Genomic DNA, 18,130 nt, shown 5'->3' on the forward strand with positions numbered 1-18,130 from the left:
GTCTCTTCCACAAAACTTAAGACACCTCCATAATCCAATATAGGAACTCTATCAGCAAAAAATTAAAAAATTAAAAAAAAAAAATCAAACAACCAAACAATTATTAAAAAAAGAAAAAAAAAAAAAACAGGAGAAAAGGCATCAAACCGTCAAGAATGATGAGAATTCATGTTTACCTTCAACATGGATGACTCTAGCTGCTTCTTGAAATTTTTTGTTAAATGCTCAATTTCTGCACATGCCATTCTTCTTTGTTCATCCATCTTGTGTGCTGCAGATGCTGCCGCCCCAGCCGCTTCGGCCGTATCAGACAACTTCTCTGCTATCTCTTTAATTGTTGAATCACGTGCACGAAGGTCTCTAGCCAAATTCTGGAGTTCCTCATCCTTAACCCTCAGTGTCTCCTGCAAATAAAAAAAGAGTTCAGACAACAGAAAGCAAGTTGAATAAATATCCAGAAACTTATAGCAGTAATGCTACTATATAGAGGAAGAAAAAAAATGCTAAATAACTCAATAACCAATAGCAGATGGTCCAAGCAACACCAGGCACAGGCAATGCCTGCCAATAACTATTTTTAGGCCCATAATCACTAGAAAATCCCACACATCCTAGCTAGCTATGAATTGGTACAAAACATTTCAAAACATGGTACATTTTTGTTTGACAACATTAACTAAATGTCTGGTACATTGCAATGGAATGGAATTGGACAGAATTGATTCAAGAATTGCGACAAACATTTCAACACACGGTATATTTTTGCTTGAGAAACTAACTAAACATTTGGTACATTGGAATGGATTTGAATTAGATAGAATTGATTCAAATTTGTCACTTCATTTTTCATCTTCTCAAAATTGTTTATTCTCTCCCATTCCCACCCAATTCAATATCACAAACCAATGATACAAAATTCAGGGATCCAAAGTTTTAATTCAATATTTTCCCATACGAAATATTTGAAAAAGTAAAAGTGGAGCGTCATAATTTTACAGAGAGATTATCAATCTGCTTCATGAACAAAAATCTCTCTTTAGATTTAAAAACACCTCAATATCCTCTCTCAAAATACAAGTGAATTATGCATTTCACCAATATAACTATTAAGCACACCCCAAACATGCTTCATTTAGAGCATGTGCTGCACCACGAACCCAATGAACTAGAACATTTGTACGATAGATGACATAGTTTCGGCCCATCCAACCACGTGTATGGGCTCTAAAGCCCTTACCTAAACTGCTTAGCTGGCATCTAAAACAAAGCCCATGTATTAAATAAGCTCCCTGAGCAGTAAATCCAAAAAAGAAAACTCATCTTCCTCTTCTTGGGGTAATACTGTAGTGACTATAAATATAAAAACATTAAAACACATGTTCAAAAATCTTTCTACCATGAAACTTTTGAACAATAGCAGTTAAACTGCTCCCAATGCTCCACCTCTTAGGCCAAAACCGTTTTCAGTTCTGGGAAGCTCCTAACACAAGGTTTTACTAGAAGTGCTACAAAGAAGTTTTAAAAGAAACTTATTTTGAGCTTTCACCATTTGATTAACATAACACAACTTTCCTGGTTGTTAAAGGTAAATTTAGTTTCTTAGAGTTTGCATCTTTACAGAAGTCTTAATGATTAAAAATCCATAGAGCTGTCTTCAATGCTCACTTTATTGGATTCTTTTCAATCTCATTCTAGATGGTTTTCCTCTCATTTAACTCATTCACGTAGTAATGTTTCCCCTGTCAATCGAATTTTGAGGGTTAGGGTTCCATCAAATGTAAATGCATTTGTTCCATTGGCATCCTTAAATCGGTTGCAGATTAGGGAACATCCTAAGGATTTATCTCCCAATGTTTGTCAGATGCATTTTGGTAACTGACATTCTTGTCTTTCCTTTTTTTTTTCATAGTTCTCTAACTTGGAATTTTTGAAACATCAGGTGCTTACATTTTTTAGGTTTTGGAAGTCGTGATGATGCTAGAAGATTGTGGATTTGTGCAGTCTTCAAAGTGCTTTTAGCATTTGGATGGAGAGGAATGCTCATATGTTGAATGGTCATTCTTTGTCCAAGCAGCTGTTTTGGGACAGAATAGTCTGTCCTGCTTCTTTTGTGCTTGCTCTTCTACACTTCCAGAGTTCTGGTTGTTTCTAAGTGTTTCATGTTTGATCGATAAGTTTTCAGCAGATCTCATTGGCATCTTAGATTGGATTTTTTTTCTGTTTTCTGTTTTTTCCCTTCTTCTTGTTTACTTTATCCTCCTCTCTGCATCTTCAGTTTTTCTAAAAAAATTGACTTTTCTATTCGAACCCCCTCCCCCAAAAAAAATAAATATATAAATAAATAAAGATTCTCCCCCAAAGATGTGTTGCCTAAAAGATTGAGAGAAATATTAAGACTCTGTCAGTTCCCAGAGCAAGTTCAAAGGTTAACAAGGAATGCTGCTTTGGTCACTAATGAAATGGTGGAGGATGTAAATAAGAGTAATTGAGTTTTTTTTCTTTTTTTTAAGTGGATATTGAGACCTTGTGATTCACTGAATTGAAGTTTTTTTTTGGGGGTAGGGAGTTGGAAACTGTTAATGGTTATTTAGTCATTTAGCATTATTATTAATTGTTAAGAGTTTGGTTTGTAATAAGTGTAAGTTAGTAAGGGTATTATGGTCATTCCCATTGTACTTGACATATATTATTAATAGAGGGAGAGACCTACCATTGAGTTTAGGGCTTCCATTTTACCCAATTATTCAACATGGAATCGGAGCATGATTCTGAAACCTATACCCTAAGTGTTACCACCACCATCAAAACGAAGCCTGAAACAGAAAATCTGCTGCATGTCTATCATCATAGAATATTTTTCAGTGATACTATAACCCTAGAAAACAGCCAGCAGCAGCAGAAATTCAGACCAGTCACTGGAGTTTCTGGGCGACACTGCCAGTTCGAGAAGATCAAATCCACTATAGATTTGTCAAAACCAACACCATAGTCACCCACAGACACTGCCGATCTGCCAACCACTGAAATCCCACCTCCAGGCAGTGTGCCACGTGCCAGCGCGTGAAGCCACTTTCAGGATTGTTTCAATGCTGTGAGTTGCTTTCTTGGGGCTTTGTTTGAAACCTTGTTCGTGGTCGTTCCGATTGTTCCAACAATTAATCTTATGGTCATAGGTCCGAGTTTGTGAATGTTGGGAAGAAATTTGCAAATCCCCAAAGTATGTTTCCTTCGTTAATCACTTGTTTGAGTGAATCACATACTGTAACTATATCAAAGGAGGAGTATTCAAGGCTTCTACAGTATCAGTCATCTCAACAAGCATCTTCTCACATTGCGTATTTTGCCCAAAAAGATAATCCTATAGTCTGTATGTCATCTGGAATCCTTCCTACTAGTCCTTGGGTTATCGATTATGTTGCCACTGACCATATAACAGGTGCAACCAACTTCTTTTCTGATCTCCAATATCCTAAAAATATACATCAAGTTACCCTTGCTAATGGGTCCACTATTGCTATTAAGGGGATAGAAACAGTAAATCCTACTCTTTCCATCTCTCTCTCTTCTGCTTTATACATTCCTAAATCTCCTTCCGATTTCATGTCAATTAGTAAGCTTTACAAAGTCACTAAATTGTTCTGTCACATTCTTTCCTAATTTTGTGGTTATTCAAGATCTGAAGACAAGAAAGACAATTGGCACAAGACATGAGGCTCATAGACTTTACTACTTTGAGTCGCCTTCTCCACCCATTGCCTGCACAGTTGCAGCTACACCACTTCAAATCCATGGTCACCTTGGTCATCCATCCTTGGACAAGTTGAAACAGTTGGTTCCTACATTGAGTTATGTGTCTAATCTTGAGTGTGAGTCATGTCAGTTGGGCAAGCATCATCGTGTTCCCTTTGCTTCCCGAGTCGACAAATGAGTGGTTAGTCCTTTCATGTTAGTCCATTCCGATATTTGGGGTCCTAGTTGGGTCACATCAAAGTTGGGGTTTCGGTACTTTGTTACATTTGAGTATAACTTGATTATACTTGATGAAAGATTGTTCCGAGTTGTTTGATATCTTTTGTGCCTCTTGTTCCCAAATAAGGACTCAATTTGATATGTCAGTCAGGATACTTTGTAGTGATAATGCTAAGTAGTACTTTAGTACCCAATTCAGTACTTATATGACTAGCTCTGGTATGATCCATCAATCCTCTTGTGCCCACACTCCACAACAAAATGGGGTTGCAGAGCAAAAAAAACAGACATATTCCTGAAGTCACTCGTACCTTATTGTATCAAATGAATGTTCCCAAAGTTTTTTGGAGTGATGCTATGCTCACAGCTTTCTCCCTCATTAAAAAAAAAAAGTCATCCTCTGTCCTTGGAGGCAAAATCCCATATTCAATTATCTTCCCTAAGGCTCCTTTGTTCTCCCTTCCTCCTCATATATTTGACTGTGTGTCCCTTGTTCATCAGTTAACTTCAAGAATGGATAATTTGGATCCACATGCTATCAAATGTATCTTTTTGGGATATTCCTATACTCAAAAAGGATATCGATGTTATAGTCCTACTTTACATCGATTTTTTGTCTCTGCTAATGTCACCTTCTTTGAGTCTACACCATGCTACTCTGATTCCTTAAGTTCTATTGACCTTAATGAATCTCTTCCTCTACCTTGCCTTCCAGATCCAAACCTAGTATCTATGCTCAGTCCTCCTACATCTTCATCTAGTTTGAGCCCTTCTCGTCACTTGGATCATCCCAATTTGCAGGTATACACACGGAGACTCAAGGGGGAAGTGCCTCCTTCAACTTCTACTATTGTGCCTCTAATTCCATCATCGGATGATCTTATTTCCCATGATGTTGATCCTCCTATGGCTGTTCGAAAAGGCAAACACACTTGTACCCAACATCCAACCTCTAATTTTGTTTGTTATAATTTCTTGTCACCCTCTTATTACTGTTTTATTACAACTTTGTCTTCCATTGCTCTTCCAAAATGAATTTTTGAAGCCCTATCCCATTCTGGGTGGAGGGCAGCAATGGTTGAAAAGATGTGTGCACTACATGATAATGATACTTGGGATTTGGTACCTCTTCCTCCTGATAAGTCTATGGTTGGTTGTCGTTGGGTTTACATTGTGAAAGTCAATCTTGAAGGTTCTATGGCTCGTTTGAAGGCCCGCCTCATTGCTAAGGGGCATACTCAAGTGTATGCTTTGGATTATTCAGACACATTCTCTCCGATCGCTAAACTTGCCTCAGTACTATTTCTTTAGCCACCATTTGTTATTGGCCTCTACATCAGTTAGATGTGAAGAATGTTTTCCTACATGGTGATCTTCATGAGGAGGTACATATGGAGCAACCATCTGGGTTTGTTGCTGAGGGGGAGTCGGGCTCAGTATGTCAACTTAAGAAATCATTGTATGGATTAAAACGATCTCCAAGGCATCATTTGGCCGTTTTAGTGTTGTAGTACTTGAGTTTGACCTTCATCAATGTGCTGTAGATCACTCTATCTTTTATCATCATACTCCATCTGGCAAGATTTTGCTTATTGTGCATGTGGATGACATTGTGATCACTGGTGATGATGATCGAGGCATCCAAAACCTAAATCTTTTCCTACATAGTAAGTTTCGGACAAAGGACTTGGGACCATTGAAGTACTTGGGTATAGAAGTATCGAAATCTCGTATAGGAACTGTATTGCCTCACAAAAAGTATGTTCTCGATCTTTTAGATGAGACAGGGTTGTTGGGATCCAAACCTGTTGATACACCCATGGATCCCAATAGTAAGTTAGTGCTAGATATAGGTGATTTGTTGCCTAACCTAGGTCGGTATAGGAGACTTGTTGGAAAGTTGAATTATCTCACAGTCAGTCGACCAGATATATCCTTCGCAACAAGTGTTGTGAGTCAGTTTCTTGATTCCTCAAGAACAAGTCTGGGATGCAGTAATTCACATTTTGAGATATCTCAAAGATGCACCAAGGAGAGGTCTTTTATATCAAGATCAAAGCCACACTCATATTCAAGGATATACAGATGCAGATTGGGCCGGGTCACCTCCCGACCAAAGATCCACAACCGGGAATTGTATCTTTGTCAGTATAAATTTGGTGTCTTGGAAAAGTAAGAAACAAACTATGGTGATCAGGTCAAGTGTTGAATCAAAATACAGGGTAATGGCACACACTACATGTGAACTTGTTTGGTTGAAGAACATGTTGAAAGAACTAAGTTTTCCACATTCTCAACCTACAGAGTCGATGTATGATAATCGAGCTGCTATTCATATTGTCTCCAACCCTATCTTCCATGAGCAGACAAAGCACATTGAAGTCGATTGCCATTTTATTCGAGAAAAACTTGTACAGAAGCTCATTACAACCACTTATGTTAAGTCCAAGTTTCAGCTTGCTGAGTTGTTCACTAAAGCCTTGGAAAGTGCTTGTGCGAAATTCATTTGTAACAAGCTAGGGGCATATGATATATATGCTCCAGCTTGAGGGGGAGTGTTAACGGTTATTTAGTCATTTAGCATTATTATTAATTGTTAAAGAGTTTGGTTTGTAATAAGTTAGTAAGGGTATTATGGTCATTCTCATTGTGCTTGACATATATTATAAATAGAGGAAGAGACCTATCATTGAGTTTAGGTATTCCATTTTACCCAAGTATTCAATAGAAACAAAGGGGGCTTTGTGAGATTGGTGGAGGAAATTGATTAAGAAAAGCCCCATCCCTTGTGCTTCCATGTCTTGCCATTGTTAATGGTCACCCTCAATCTTGGTTTTGAGCATCTAGAGGAAGGCTTTGGTAGGGTAATACACTCCCCCCTTTTTGTGGAACAATGATTCCTACCCTTACAAATAGGTATCACAATTCCATTCCTAGCTCACTTATGAAAGGAAATTATAACCCTCACTAAATAATAAATGCGACAAAAAAAAAAAACACACACACACACACACAAGTTGACTGTATCTGAGCCACGCCTCTGCTACTACTACTGCTGCTGATGATGATGATGATAAGGACATCCCTGCTTTGCAAGGTTAGGTGAAGAGTCGTCACAGTGTATGCCGCCTTACCCCTGCTTTTATGCAAGAGGTTGTTTCCTTGGACTCGAACCTATGACCAACCAGTCACAAAGGACATTATTGTTCTTATTAACTAAGATAAAAGATCCAGTTGAAACAGCTAACCCCATGCATGTTGTGTGTACATCAAGTCACAAAAATTGTATAGTATCATAAATAGCTAGTCCAAGTAATGCCCATTGTTCATCCACCAAAAGAACTACTACTACTACTACTACTGTTATTTTTGGTCTTTGAGCATTATTAGTATGTGCTAGAGTTATGTATGTGTGAGATCATGGTCATTGATATGTACTTGAAATATAATATAAATAGAGGGAGAGACCTCATTGAGGTTAGGTCTTCCATTTACCCAATTATTCAACATGGAATCCGAGCAAGATCCGACCAAAACCCTAAAACCTCAAACCAAAACCAAACCCAAACCCAAAACCTCAAACCTGCTGCTGTAAAAGGATAATCCGCACCACCAAAGACCAGAAGCATAGTCCAGGAGCTGCCAGAAAGCACTGTATTCACCAAAAAAATTCTGGACGGCTGCTGCCTCTGTCCTTCTAATAACTCAAATAAACACTTCATATTTTGCAAAAATAACCACAAAGCCGCCCTCAGAACCAGCCAATCTGCTGCTTTGTGAAATTTCACAGCCAGAGAGCATCCCATGTGCTGCCACAGGTGAACTGGAAGCTGGCAGCTCCATTTCCAAGCGCCAGCACATGAGAGTGTTTTGAGCAAGATTTCTGCTCCCATTTTTTCAAGAATGTTCTAAATAGCTCCATACATCATAAAATCAAGTTGTTCGTCATGTATTTTATTCAAAAATTCAAATTTTTCAATTCTTCACTCAGAGCACTTTGTTAATGGTTGGTTGGTACTGTTAGAGCTGTGTGTTGGTTTCGAGGAGTTGTGAGTAAGCTTCTTAGTGCTGTGGAAGCCTTATGCTGGTTTAGTTTTGACTCGTACGTGGTGGGTCACCTTGTTCATGGTTGTTCCAATTGTTCCACTTGTTTGGCACAGTTAGGACTGTGTGTTGGTTTCTTTGGGATGTGTCCAAGCTTCTTGGTGCTGTGGCAGCCTTATGCTGGTTTATTTGTGACTCGTTCGTGGTGGGTCACCTTTTTCGTGGTTGTTCCAATTGTTCCAGCTATTAATCTTGTTATCATCGGTCTAAGTTCGTGTATATTAGAATGGAGTCCCCAAATCCCAAAAATATGTTTCCCTCATTAGTCATTTGTTTGAGTTAACCACGTACAAAACTATCTCAAAGGAGTATTCAAAGTTTCTAGTATCATCTCAACAGGCATCTTATCACATTGCATCTTTTGCTCAGAAAGGTAATCCTACAATCTGTATGCCATCTGGTATCTCTCCCACTAGTCCTTGGGTTATTGACTCCACCACCACTGTGCCATATGACAGGTGCAACCAACTTCTTTTCTACCCTCCCGCATCCTAAAACTCATCCTCAAGTTTTCATCTCTGTTTTGCTGTGCAGCATCCCATGTGTGATCATGGTGATTTGCTGATGTGAAGTGACACACTGTTTTCGTATTTGCTGTCGCTGTGTGACACTCCATTTTTGTTATTTTCTATTGCTGTGTGGCGCTCTGTTTCTGGTAATTGATATGTTTCTGTTCACTGGTTGGTAGTGGCACGATGATGCTGTGTGTTCGTTATTGATTGCCACAATCTTGAATCAGTCGCTGGTGTTTTTGATTGGTGTTCAATGAACTTATTTCCTGCTCTCTCCAGCACTCAGTACTAGCTGCTGCCAACCATCATACCTGTATCTGTTGTGCTGCCAGGTATATCAACTGCCTGTAGTGCTCGTTGTGGTCTTCCTCATGGTCAATTAATTCCTTGTATGATATTTGTAACTTATGTTCCATGCTCAAAGCAGCCTCTTCAAGTACTGAAGTTCTACACTACTTGTGTGCGCTGCCTGAATTTGCATTGTTGCTTTGTTGCTTATAGCTGGTACGTGTGCACTTATTGTGGCATATTCTATAGAGAAAGCTTCAACTGAGACTGTTAATGTACAGATCACAGCTATCAAATTGGTTGGATCCTCCAACTACCTGTTATGGTCTCAAGCAGTGTGTATGTATATTAACGCGAAGGGAAGTCCAAATATTAGCTGCATTCTCCTCTGTCTCCAGACTCCAAGGATTATGAAGATTGGATGAAAGAGAATGACATATTGCTCGTGTGGTTGTGGAATAGAATGGGGCCATGAGTTGATGTGAAAGTGAGGTTTCATAGAACAGCCAAGGCTGTATGGGATGATCTCCATGAAAGCTTCTCACAAGACAAAAATCAAATGCATGTTTTTTATCTAAATGAGAATTTTCTTTTCAAATGTGACAAAATGGTGCTCATTAGTGAATATTATAAATAACACACTAAGGGGTATGTGGGAGGAGCTCAACATTTATCAACCAATTAGTTCCAACATTAAGATGATTAAGAGGCAAAGGGCAGAATTCCAGGCTGCCAAGTTTTTGGCTGGGTTCAACCAATTCATAATCAGATTCTTGCAAATGAATCTATTCCATCTATAAATGAAGCAAATGCTAGAATCCAACGGATCACCAAAGATGGCTCTCGATCTTCTTCTTAGATTTCTTCACATGACAGTTCAGCCATGGTTAGCAGTATGCTTAACCATGGTTGGGGGAGTGTAGAAAAGGATGAGGACGAGGACGAGGACGAAATTAGAATGGCGGTTATGGCAAAAGTAGTGTATCAAGACAAGGAGTTCATCATAGAAATTCTTGCATTTTCACTCATTGTGGAAAGGACAATCATACTATTGATCGATGTTGGGATCTCCGTGGCATACTTGGGCCAATATGTCTCTTGCCGAGTGTGATTCTATGGTTGACACTTCTTTTGCACCTGGCCACTCCATGAGGGAGTTGAGTACATCATCTACCGTGTCCTAAGAGGGGTATAACAATCTTGTCCGCATGGTTCAACTTCAAACCCAGTCTTCTACATCTAGTGTCGTTGTGGCCCACCATGGATTATTAACTCTGGTGCCTCTTCCCATATGACAGGCAGTCCTAATTTGTTTCAGTCCATAAAACCCACCACTTTACACTCCAAGGTGGCTCTTGCTGATGGTTCAGTTGCACTGGTCTTTGTCTCTTTGGTCGTGGCAATATTCTTTCATTTCCTTTTATTCTCTTTCTTCTGTGTTATATGTGCATAAATTTCCCTTTAACTTGTCATCGGTTAGTCAATTAACTTATCTCATAATTGTTATGTGGTTTTCTTTCCTTCCTATTGTTTTATTCTGAATCTCCAAGCAAAAAAGAAGATCAGTGGAGGGCTTGAGACGAATGGTTTGTACTATTTCGATGTTAGTGGTGGTAGATCCAGTTCTTGCCATATAGCTTCATCAATTTCTACCCATGGTATTTCTCTACATCAGTGGCATGCCCATTTGGGCAGTCCATCACTTCAAAAAATTGCAACAATTTTTTCCTATCTTCAAGTCTATCTCTCATTTTGAGTGTTCTGCGTGTCAATTAGGAAAACAGAGGGAAGAAAAGAAAGCACGATTGCACAACACCTTCCCTTTCTTGCTCTTGCCCAAGCCCCAAAACTTCACCCCTTATAAAATCAATCAAGTCATAAGGTCACATTCTCATCTCCCCAAAAACAGTAGGAATATTAGACCAAGGCTAAATGGCCACTTGATAGAGGACAAAAAAGTGTTCATTTTCCCCATTAGATGCCAAGTGCATTGCATAGATAGCAGGGCTAATTGCTTTTTCATGCCGCCTCACTTGCAACAAGACTTTAGCATTAATTATTTTAACCAAAGTCGAAGTGAACGCAATAATCTTCCAAATTATTTTCTACAAATGATATGAAAAAGGAGAAAGAGATTCCAGACAGCAAAAGAAAAGATCTGGAAGAAAGATACTAGAATTATTCCCAAGCTAAATACAAAAGACATGCCCAGGATGAAGAATAAAAGCATTGAGGACTGCCATCAAACCAACAAGCTCATCCACTTCTCTCATTAAGATTCGAAAAAAGGTGAAAATCTCACAAGAGAATTCCAAGGAAGCATTTGGAACATTAAGAATTTTAAAGTCTAAATAGAGGAGGAAACGAGGCACACAAATAAGCATCGCTAACCTAAGGATCTTCCCAAAATCAAATAGGGTGACCATCACCAAGCTTATACTAAGCGGAAAGAAAACGTGCGCACCAAGGAGGTAAATTTCTATAGGCTCGCATAAGAAGCATATATGCAACCCACCACCCACCATCCCAAGGGCCCAACAACATCCCACCCCTTACTATAAAGCCTATAGTTGCTCCTAATGACCTCATACCAAAGGCAACTTGTTACAAAAGGAACCTCAACAACCATTACTCACTAAAGAAATGTTTCTAGAGACCATATTCTCAAGACCTAAATCCACTATGATTCAAGCAATGTAACTGCATCCCAACTTATGAAATAGTAGCTCATACCCCTAACTAATACCGAGCCATTAAAAAAAATTATCATCTTCTCTAATATCTCATTGACACCAAAAAGAATTCCAAAAGAGACAAATAATAAATAAGGATATTCAAAAACAAAAAAAAAAGACAAAAAACAAAACAAAAAGAAAAAAGCAAAAAACTACCCTCCCAATATATATATATAAGCCCTCTTTCAACCCTTTAATTTCCTTACCCACACACTCCACAAAAGAAGAAACTCTATGATTTCACTCCAATGGAAGGCCAAAGTAAAAGGCCAAACACAAAATCAAACATCACAATGGGGAATTTAAAAAAAAAAAAAAAACTCAATCTCATTCTTAGCCTCAATAAACCCATTGTACCACTCAACCATTATCTCTAGATTGAAGATTTTGTTAAAGATTTTCAATAAAACAAACACTTTTAGAGATTTCACTTCACTCTCTAAGAAAAAAATGGTGTCTTTTGCAATTGGGGATGGGAACTGACCAAACTGTCCCTACAAACCCTAGTTTGCTCAATACGCCTTCTTTTTGCATCAAAATTATTTTTTTTTTTTTAAAATGAACTTGCAAACTTTAAATCCATTATCTTCAAATATTCTTGATGGACAATAATGCATCCACTAACTATGGCGGCACAAGTCACACTTTTATCACACTTACAACTATCATTGTCTTTCGTATTTATATGGTTTGAAAATCAACAATTACTGTAGCAACCATTACACAAACATAAGTGCCTGCTAAAAACAATTGTGACAGAGAGATATCTCAATAGTATCTAGCATTCTGGTATATGTTAAAGGTTATTTTAGTCTTTTAGTATTATTATTGTGCTAGTATGTTAATTAGTGAGCATTAGTAAAGGTATTATGGTCATAAGAATCTCTTTGATTTGTATTATAAATGGAGGGAGGCACCTATCTTCAAGTTAGGTCATTCATATAATCAAAATCTCAACATGATATTAGAGCGTGATCCAACCTAAACCCTATCACACACAGCCGTCACCAGGAAACACCTTCCCATCGTTGCCCTTCTCAAATCCACCTCCACACTCCATTATTTCACAAAACCAACCTTATAGCCTAAAATAGAACCATCCAAAGCCTAACCCTACCAAACCCCATCATCATAAAGTTCCTCACGTGCCCCCATGCGCGGGCACATCAAAAGTTGTATGGAAAGAATTATGTTCACTAGTCTAAGGTTGTTTAGGTTCATTTCGTAGGATTAGGAAAATCTGACCACTTGCTCCAATCTGATCCTTCTTATCAGAAAATAAATAAATAAATAAATTGAAGTGTAGATTCAGGAAGATGCCTTGATTGTTTCCCTCTTTTGGAATTTGATGGAGCCCCAAATTGCACGAATGTGCATGCATCTAGATACATGCAAGGATATTTGGGACTATGCTAAGCTTCTATACTCTAGTAACATTACATATATGTATGATTCATCATAGGAGTACTTTCAGTCACAACAAGGAGACAAGAATATGCTGATTACTTTGGAGAGACGAACGTATTCATGAGGAGCTAAAATTCGTGCAACCTATGACTGCCAACGTTCGTGTGATGCAAAAGCAGAGGGAGCAGATGAAAATTCTTCAAGTTCTAGCTAGTTTGAGACTCGAGTTTGAGGCAGTCTAGTCTCAGATACTTAGTAGTGCAAAGTTGCCATCATTTGCCGATGTTCATTCTCACATCCTTCATACTTCCTTTGGCACACATTCTCCTACTATTGTATCTGGCTCTGAGAGGACAGCTTTTTCTACATAGGGTGATTCTAGTTCTCTACCAAACAACCACAGAAGTTATCAAGGGTGTTCAACGGTCGTGGTGGTAAAGATGGATGAGGTAGAGGCACTCCTCGCAAGTGCACTCATTGTACACCTTCACATGTTGCCAATGCAGCCACCACCGACTCCACCTCTTTAAGGGCATCCAAAGCACCAACACCAAGACCAAACCTTTGAGGCCAAGTAGGGGGAAACGTGCTGTATCCATATTCCAAGTTCCAACAGTATCAAGCGTCACAACAAGCTTCTCTTCCCATTGCATCTCTTACTCAAACAGGTAATCCCATAGCATGCCTGTTATCCATTACTTCTCGTCCTAATCCTTGGGTTATAAATGCAATTGTCACTGATCATATCACAAGTACACCTAATTTTTTCTCTACTCTTTAGTAAGCTACAAATTTACCTTGTGTTACTCTTGCTGATGGATCCACCACTGTCGTCAAGGGAATTGGGACTATAAATCACATTTCTTCTATTTTTCTTCCTTCAGTTTTGTATATTCCTAAGTTTCCTTTCAAACTTATGCCCATTAGCAAGATTACTAAATCCATGAAATGTTCAGTGTCATTCTTCCCTAATTTTGTCGTTATTCAGGATTTGAAGATGAGGAAGACAATAGGCCATGGACAAGAAGCTATTGGACTATATCACTTTGAGTCGCTACCTCCTTCTACCGACTGCACTACTGCTGCCACACCTCTCCAAATTCATTGTCACCTTGGGCATCCCTCATTGGAAAAGTAGAAACATCTAGTTCTTGATATGAGTTTTTTGTCTAGTTAGAAACATCTAGTTCCTGATATGAGTCTTGTGTCTAGTCTTGATTGTGAGTCTTGTTAGTTGAGAAAGAATCATCATGCCCCTTTTGCTTCCCCAGTCAATAAAAAGACAGCAAGCTTTTTCATGTTAGTCCATTTTGATGTTTGGGGTCCTAGTAGAGTTGTGTCCAAGTCAAGGTCTTAAATTTAGATTTCGCCTTAAATTTCGAAGCTCCAAAAGTACAGAAATTTTGACGGAAATTTCGATTTCGATGTCAATTTCGATTTCGATTTGAAAAAATAAAAGAAACTAAGAGTAAAGCATGGAATTCTTTGTGAAACTTTAGAAATGGTTAACAAACATAATAGTATAAGTTTTAAGACTAACATATTACAAATTAAATACATCTGTCTTTTATGAGGTGGAAAAGTTGTAAAATAGTATGTGTTTCAAACATGTTTGTAAGACAATATACATTGAACATATTCAGTTAATGCAAATGAAATTAATAAATCATTTAAAAATTATTTATTATACAAATATTGATAATTTAGACATGAATGGTTAAATAAAATATTACTATAAGTTTATTTTTTCATATAATTTCAAAAGCACTTGTGATAACCTTTTGTTTCAATAAAATAAATTAAAAGAGAAATTTCACTTCACTCTTGAATCTCTCGTTTGAATTTTGACGAAATTTCATTGCATAGTTAAAATTTCGACAAATTTCACTAAAATTTTAAGGTTTCAATAAATTTCGGACGATTCGTTGAGATTTCAACAGAAATTATGCAAGACGGAATAGGCTGCCATTTCAATTTCGAGGGTGACGGAAATCAAAAATTTCGACAATTTCAGGGAAATTTAAGACCATGGTCCAAGTTGGGTTTCCGGTACTTTGTAACCTTTGTGGATGATTATTCAAGGATGACTTGGTCATATTCAATAAAAGATCGTTCTGAGTTATTTCATATATTTTGTGCCTTTTGTTCTGATATAAAGACTCAATTTGGTTTGCTAGTTAGAATTCCTCAGAGTGATAATGCTAAAGAGTATTTCAATACACAATTCAGTACTAATATGACTTAGTTCGGTATTGTTCACCAATCATCCTCTGCCTAACTCCTCAACAAAATGGGGTTGCGGAGAGGACATATCCTTGAAATCACTTTACACCTAACTACACCCAATCCCTAAGTGCTTTTCATCCCAATGAATCTCTTCCTCTGCCAAATCTTCCAGATTCTAGTTTGTTGTCCTTGCCCAATCAACCATATGTGTCTCCATGTAGTTCGAGTCCTCATCGTCTCAATCATCCTAATTTGCAAGTCACGACGGCGAATCCAAGGAAGAGTCCCCTCTAGCTTCTACTTCCATGCCTTTGGTTTCCTCATTTAATGATATCATATTTCCCATGATGTTGATCTTCCCTTTGCTGTCTGGAAAAGTAAACGCACAAGTACCCAACATCCCATTTCCAACTATGTTTGCTATGGCTTCTTATCACCCCCCTCTATTATTATTTTGTTACTGCTATATCATCTGTTGCCCTTACTAAATCTGTTTTAGAAGCTTCATCCCACTTTGGGTGGAGGAATGCATGATTGAAAAGATGAATGCTTTACAGGAAAATGGTACTTGGGACTTGGAATCTCTTCCTCCCTACAAGTCTGTGGTTGGTTCTCGCGAAAGTCAACCCTGATGGTTTTGTGGCTCGTTTGAAGGCACGTCTTGTTGCTAAGGGGTATGCTCAAGTGTATGATTTGGATTATTCTGACACTTTTTCTCTAGTTGCCAAACTTACATTAGTACGTTTGTTCATCTCCTTGGCTACGACTTGTCACTGAACTCTTCATCAGTTAGATGTGAAGAGCGTCTTCTGCATAGTGATCTTGAGGAGGAGGTCTATATGGAACAACCACCTAAGTTTGTTGCACATAGAGAGTTAGGCTTAGTGTTTCGGCTCAAGAAGGCATTATATGGTTAAAAACAGTCTCCCAAAGCATATTTTGGTTAATTCAGTGTTGTAGTACTTAAGTTTGGCCTTCGACGATGTGCAGTAAATCTGAAATCAGAATAGATTTTTTGTATTTCTTGAATGAATAATTTGTACAAGCCGATACATTATACTTATAATACAATCGGGTAACAATCTCCTAAAATAATCTCTCTCAATAATACACAATTCTCTACATAAATATTCCTTAAATCACTCCAAGACACTCTGGATTTCTACAAAATCACTCTGTGTTTTATCATCATACTTCATCGGGTAGGGTCCTTCTTGTTGTGTATAATGATATTGTTGTTATAGGTGATGATGATAAAGGTATTCAAAGTCGCAAACTTTTTCTACAGACTAAGCTTCAAACCAATGATTTGGGACCTTTGAAATACTTCTTGGGTATAGAAGTATCCAGATCTCGTATAGGAATTGTTTTGTCACGGAGGAAGTATGCTTTTGATCAGTTGGATGAAACTAGATTATTGGGATCCAAACCAGTTGATACACCCATGGATCTGAACAGCAAGTTAGTGTCGAATATGGATGATTTGTTGCCTAATCCTAGATGATATTGGAGACTTGTGGGAAATGAATCATCTCACAGTCACTCAACCGAACATATCTTTTCCAACAAGTGTTGTGAGTAATTTTCTGGATCCTCCAAGGACAAGTCAATGGGACATAGTCATTCGCATCTTGAGATATCTCAAAGGTGCACCTGGGAGAGGTCTTTTATATCAAGATTAGGGTCACACTTATATTCAAGAAAATACAAATGTAGATTGGGTTGGGTCACCTTTCGACTAAAGATCCACAACCGGGCATTATATCTTGGTCGGTGGTAATTTGGCTTTTTTGGAAAAGTAAGAAACAAACTGGCTAAGTCAAGTGCTGAATCAGAGTATAAAGTACGGCTCACACTACTTGTGAACTTGTTTGGTTGAAGAACATGTTGGAAGAATTGGGTTTTACACATTCTCAGCCTATGGAGTTGATGTGTGACAATCAAGCTGCTCTTCATATTGTCTTCAACCCGGTCCTTCATTAGCAAACGAAACACATTGAAGTTGATTGCCATTTTGTTTGTGAGAAACTTGGGTAGAAGCCCATTACTACCACTTATGTGAAGTCCAATATGCAGCTTGCTGATTTGTTTACCAAAGCTTTGGGGGGTGCTCGTGTTAAATCATTTGTAACAAGCTAGGAGCATATGATATCTATGCTCCAGCTTGAGGGGAAATGTTAACTGTTATTTTAGTCTTTTAATATTATTATTGTGTTGGTATGTTAATTAGTGAGAGTTAGTTAGGGTATTATGGTCATTATAAATAGAGGAGAGACCTATCTTCAAATTAGGTCATTCATTTAATTAAAATCTAAACGGTACCATAACAGCGATTATTGTCCGTTACAAGCCCATTATCATCCAGTACTAGACTTTATGCCCCTAAACTGGTTGTGATTCACTTAAAACAATTTTACTATATTATTTTTGTATTTTCTAAACACTTGAAGCTTTTAAACTTGAAGACAAGATTTATAAACTATATTCATCATATTTTCTATCAACTAGTCAACACTTCCAACTCAAAATTAAGATTGAAGTGAACTGAATATAAACAAACTGCCTGTTACGTGAAGGGTTAAAAAAAGCAAATTTTGGGCAAATTTCTTCTACAAGTTAGAAATCATATTTGTGAGGTACATTTACACCCTTCCATTGCTAACTAAAAATAAAATGATTTAAAGCTTAACGATTTGGTCTTTCCTCCATACTGCTTCCATAGCTTTTATTCCAATAGTTTTATAATTTTTTAGTTCAGATTAGTTTTATAATTTTATACCAAGTAAAACAGTGAAAAGTAGAACATTAAAGGCTTTTACTCCTTTTAGCAACAAAATAACTAATATAACATTTAATTTGAGTATATGCCATGCATAAAACAACAGTGTA

General features: G+C 37.8%; 1 protein-coding gene across 1 annotated transcript in view; it reads right to left on the reverse strand.

The window, feature by feature from the left end:
- The window catches only part of LOC131148896 (uncharacterized), a 75,085-nt gene that overhangs the window by 28,366 nt on the left and 28,589 nt on the right, over nucleotides 1-18,130 (reverse strand). The window contains exon 8 of the mRNA XM_058098856.1: nucleotides 177-404. Within this exon, the coding sequence (XP_057954839.1) occupies nucleotides 177-404 (228 nt within the window). The remainder of the gene's footprint in view (nucleotides 1-176; nucleotides 405-18,130) is intronic.

Source organism: Malania oleifera, chromosome 2, assembly GCF_029873635.1.
Source record: "Malania oleifera isolate guangnan ecotype guangnan chromosome 2, ASM2987363v1, whole genome shotgun sequence".
NCBI lineage: Eukaryota > Viridiplantae > Streptophyta > Magnoliopsida > Santalales > Ximeniaceae > Malania > Malania oleifera.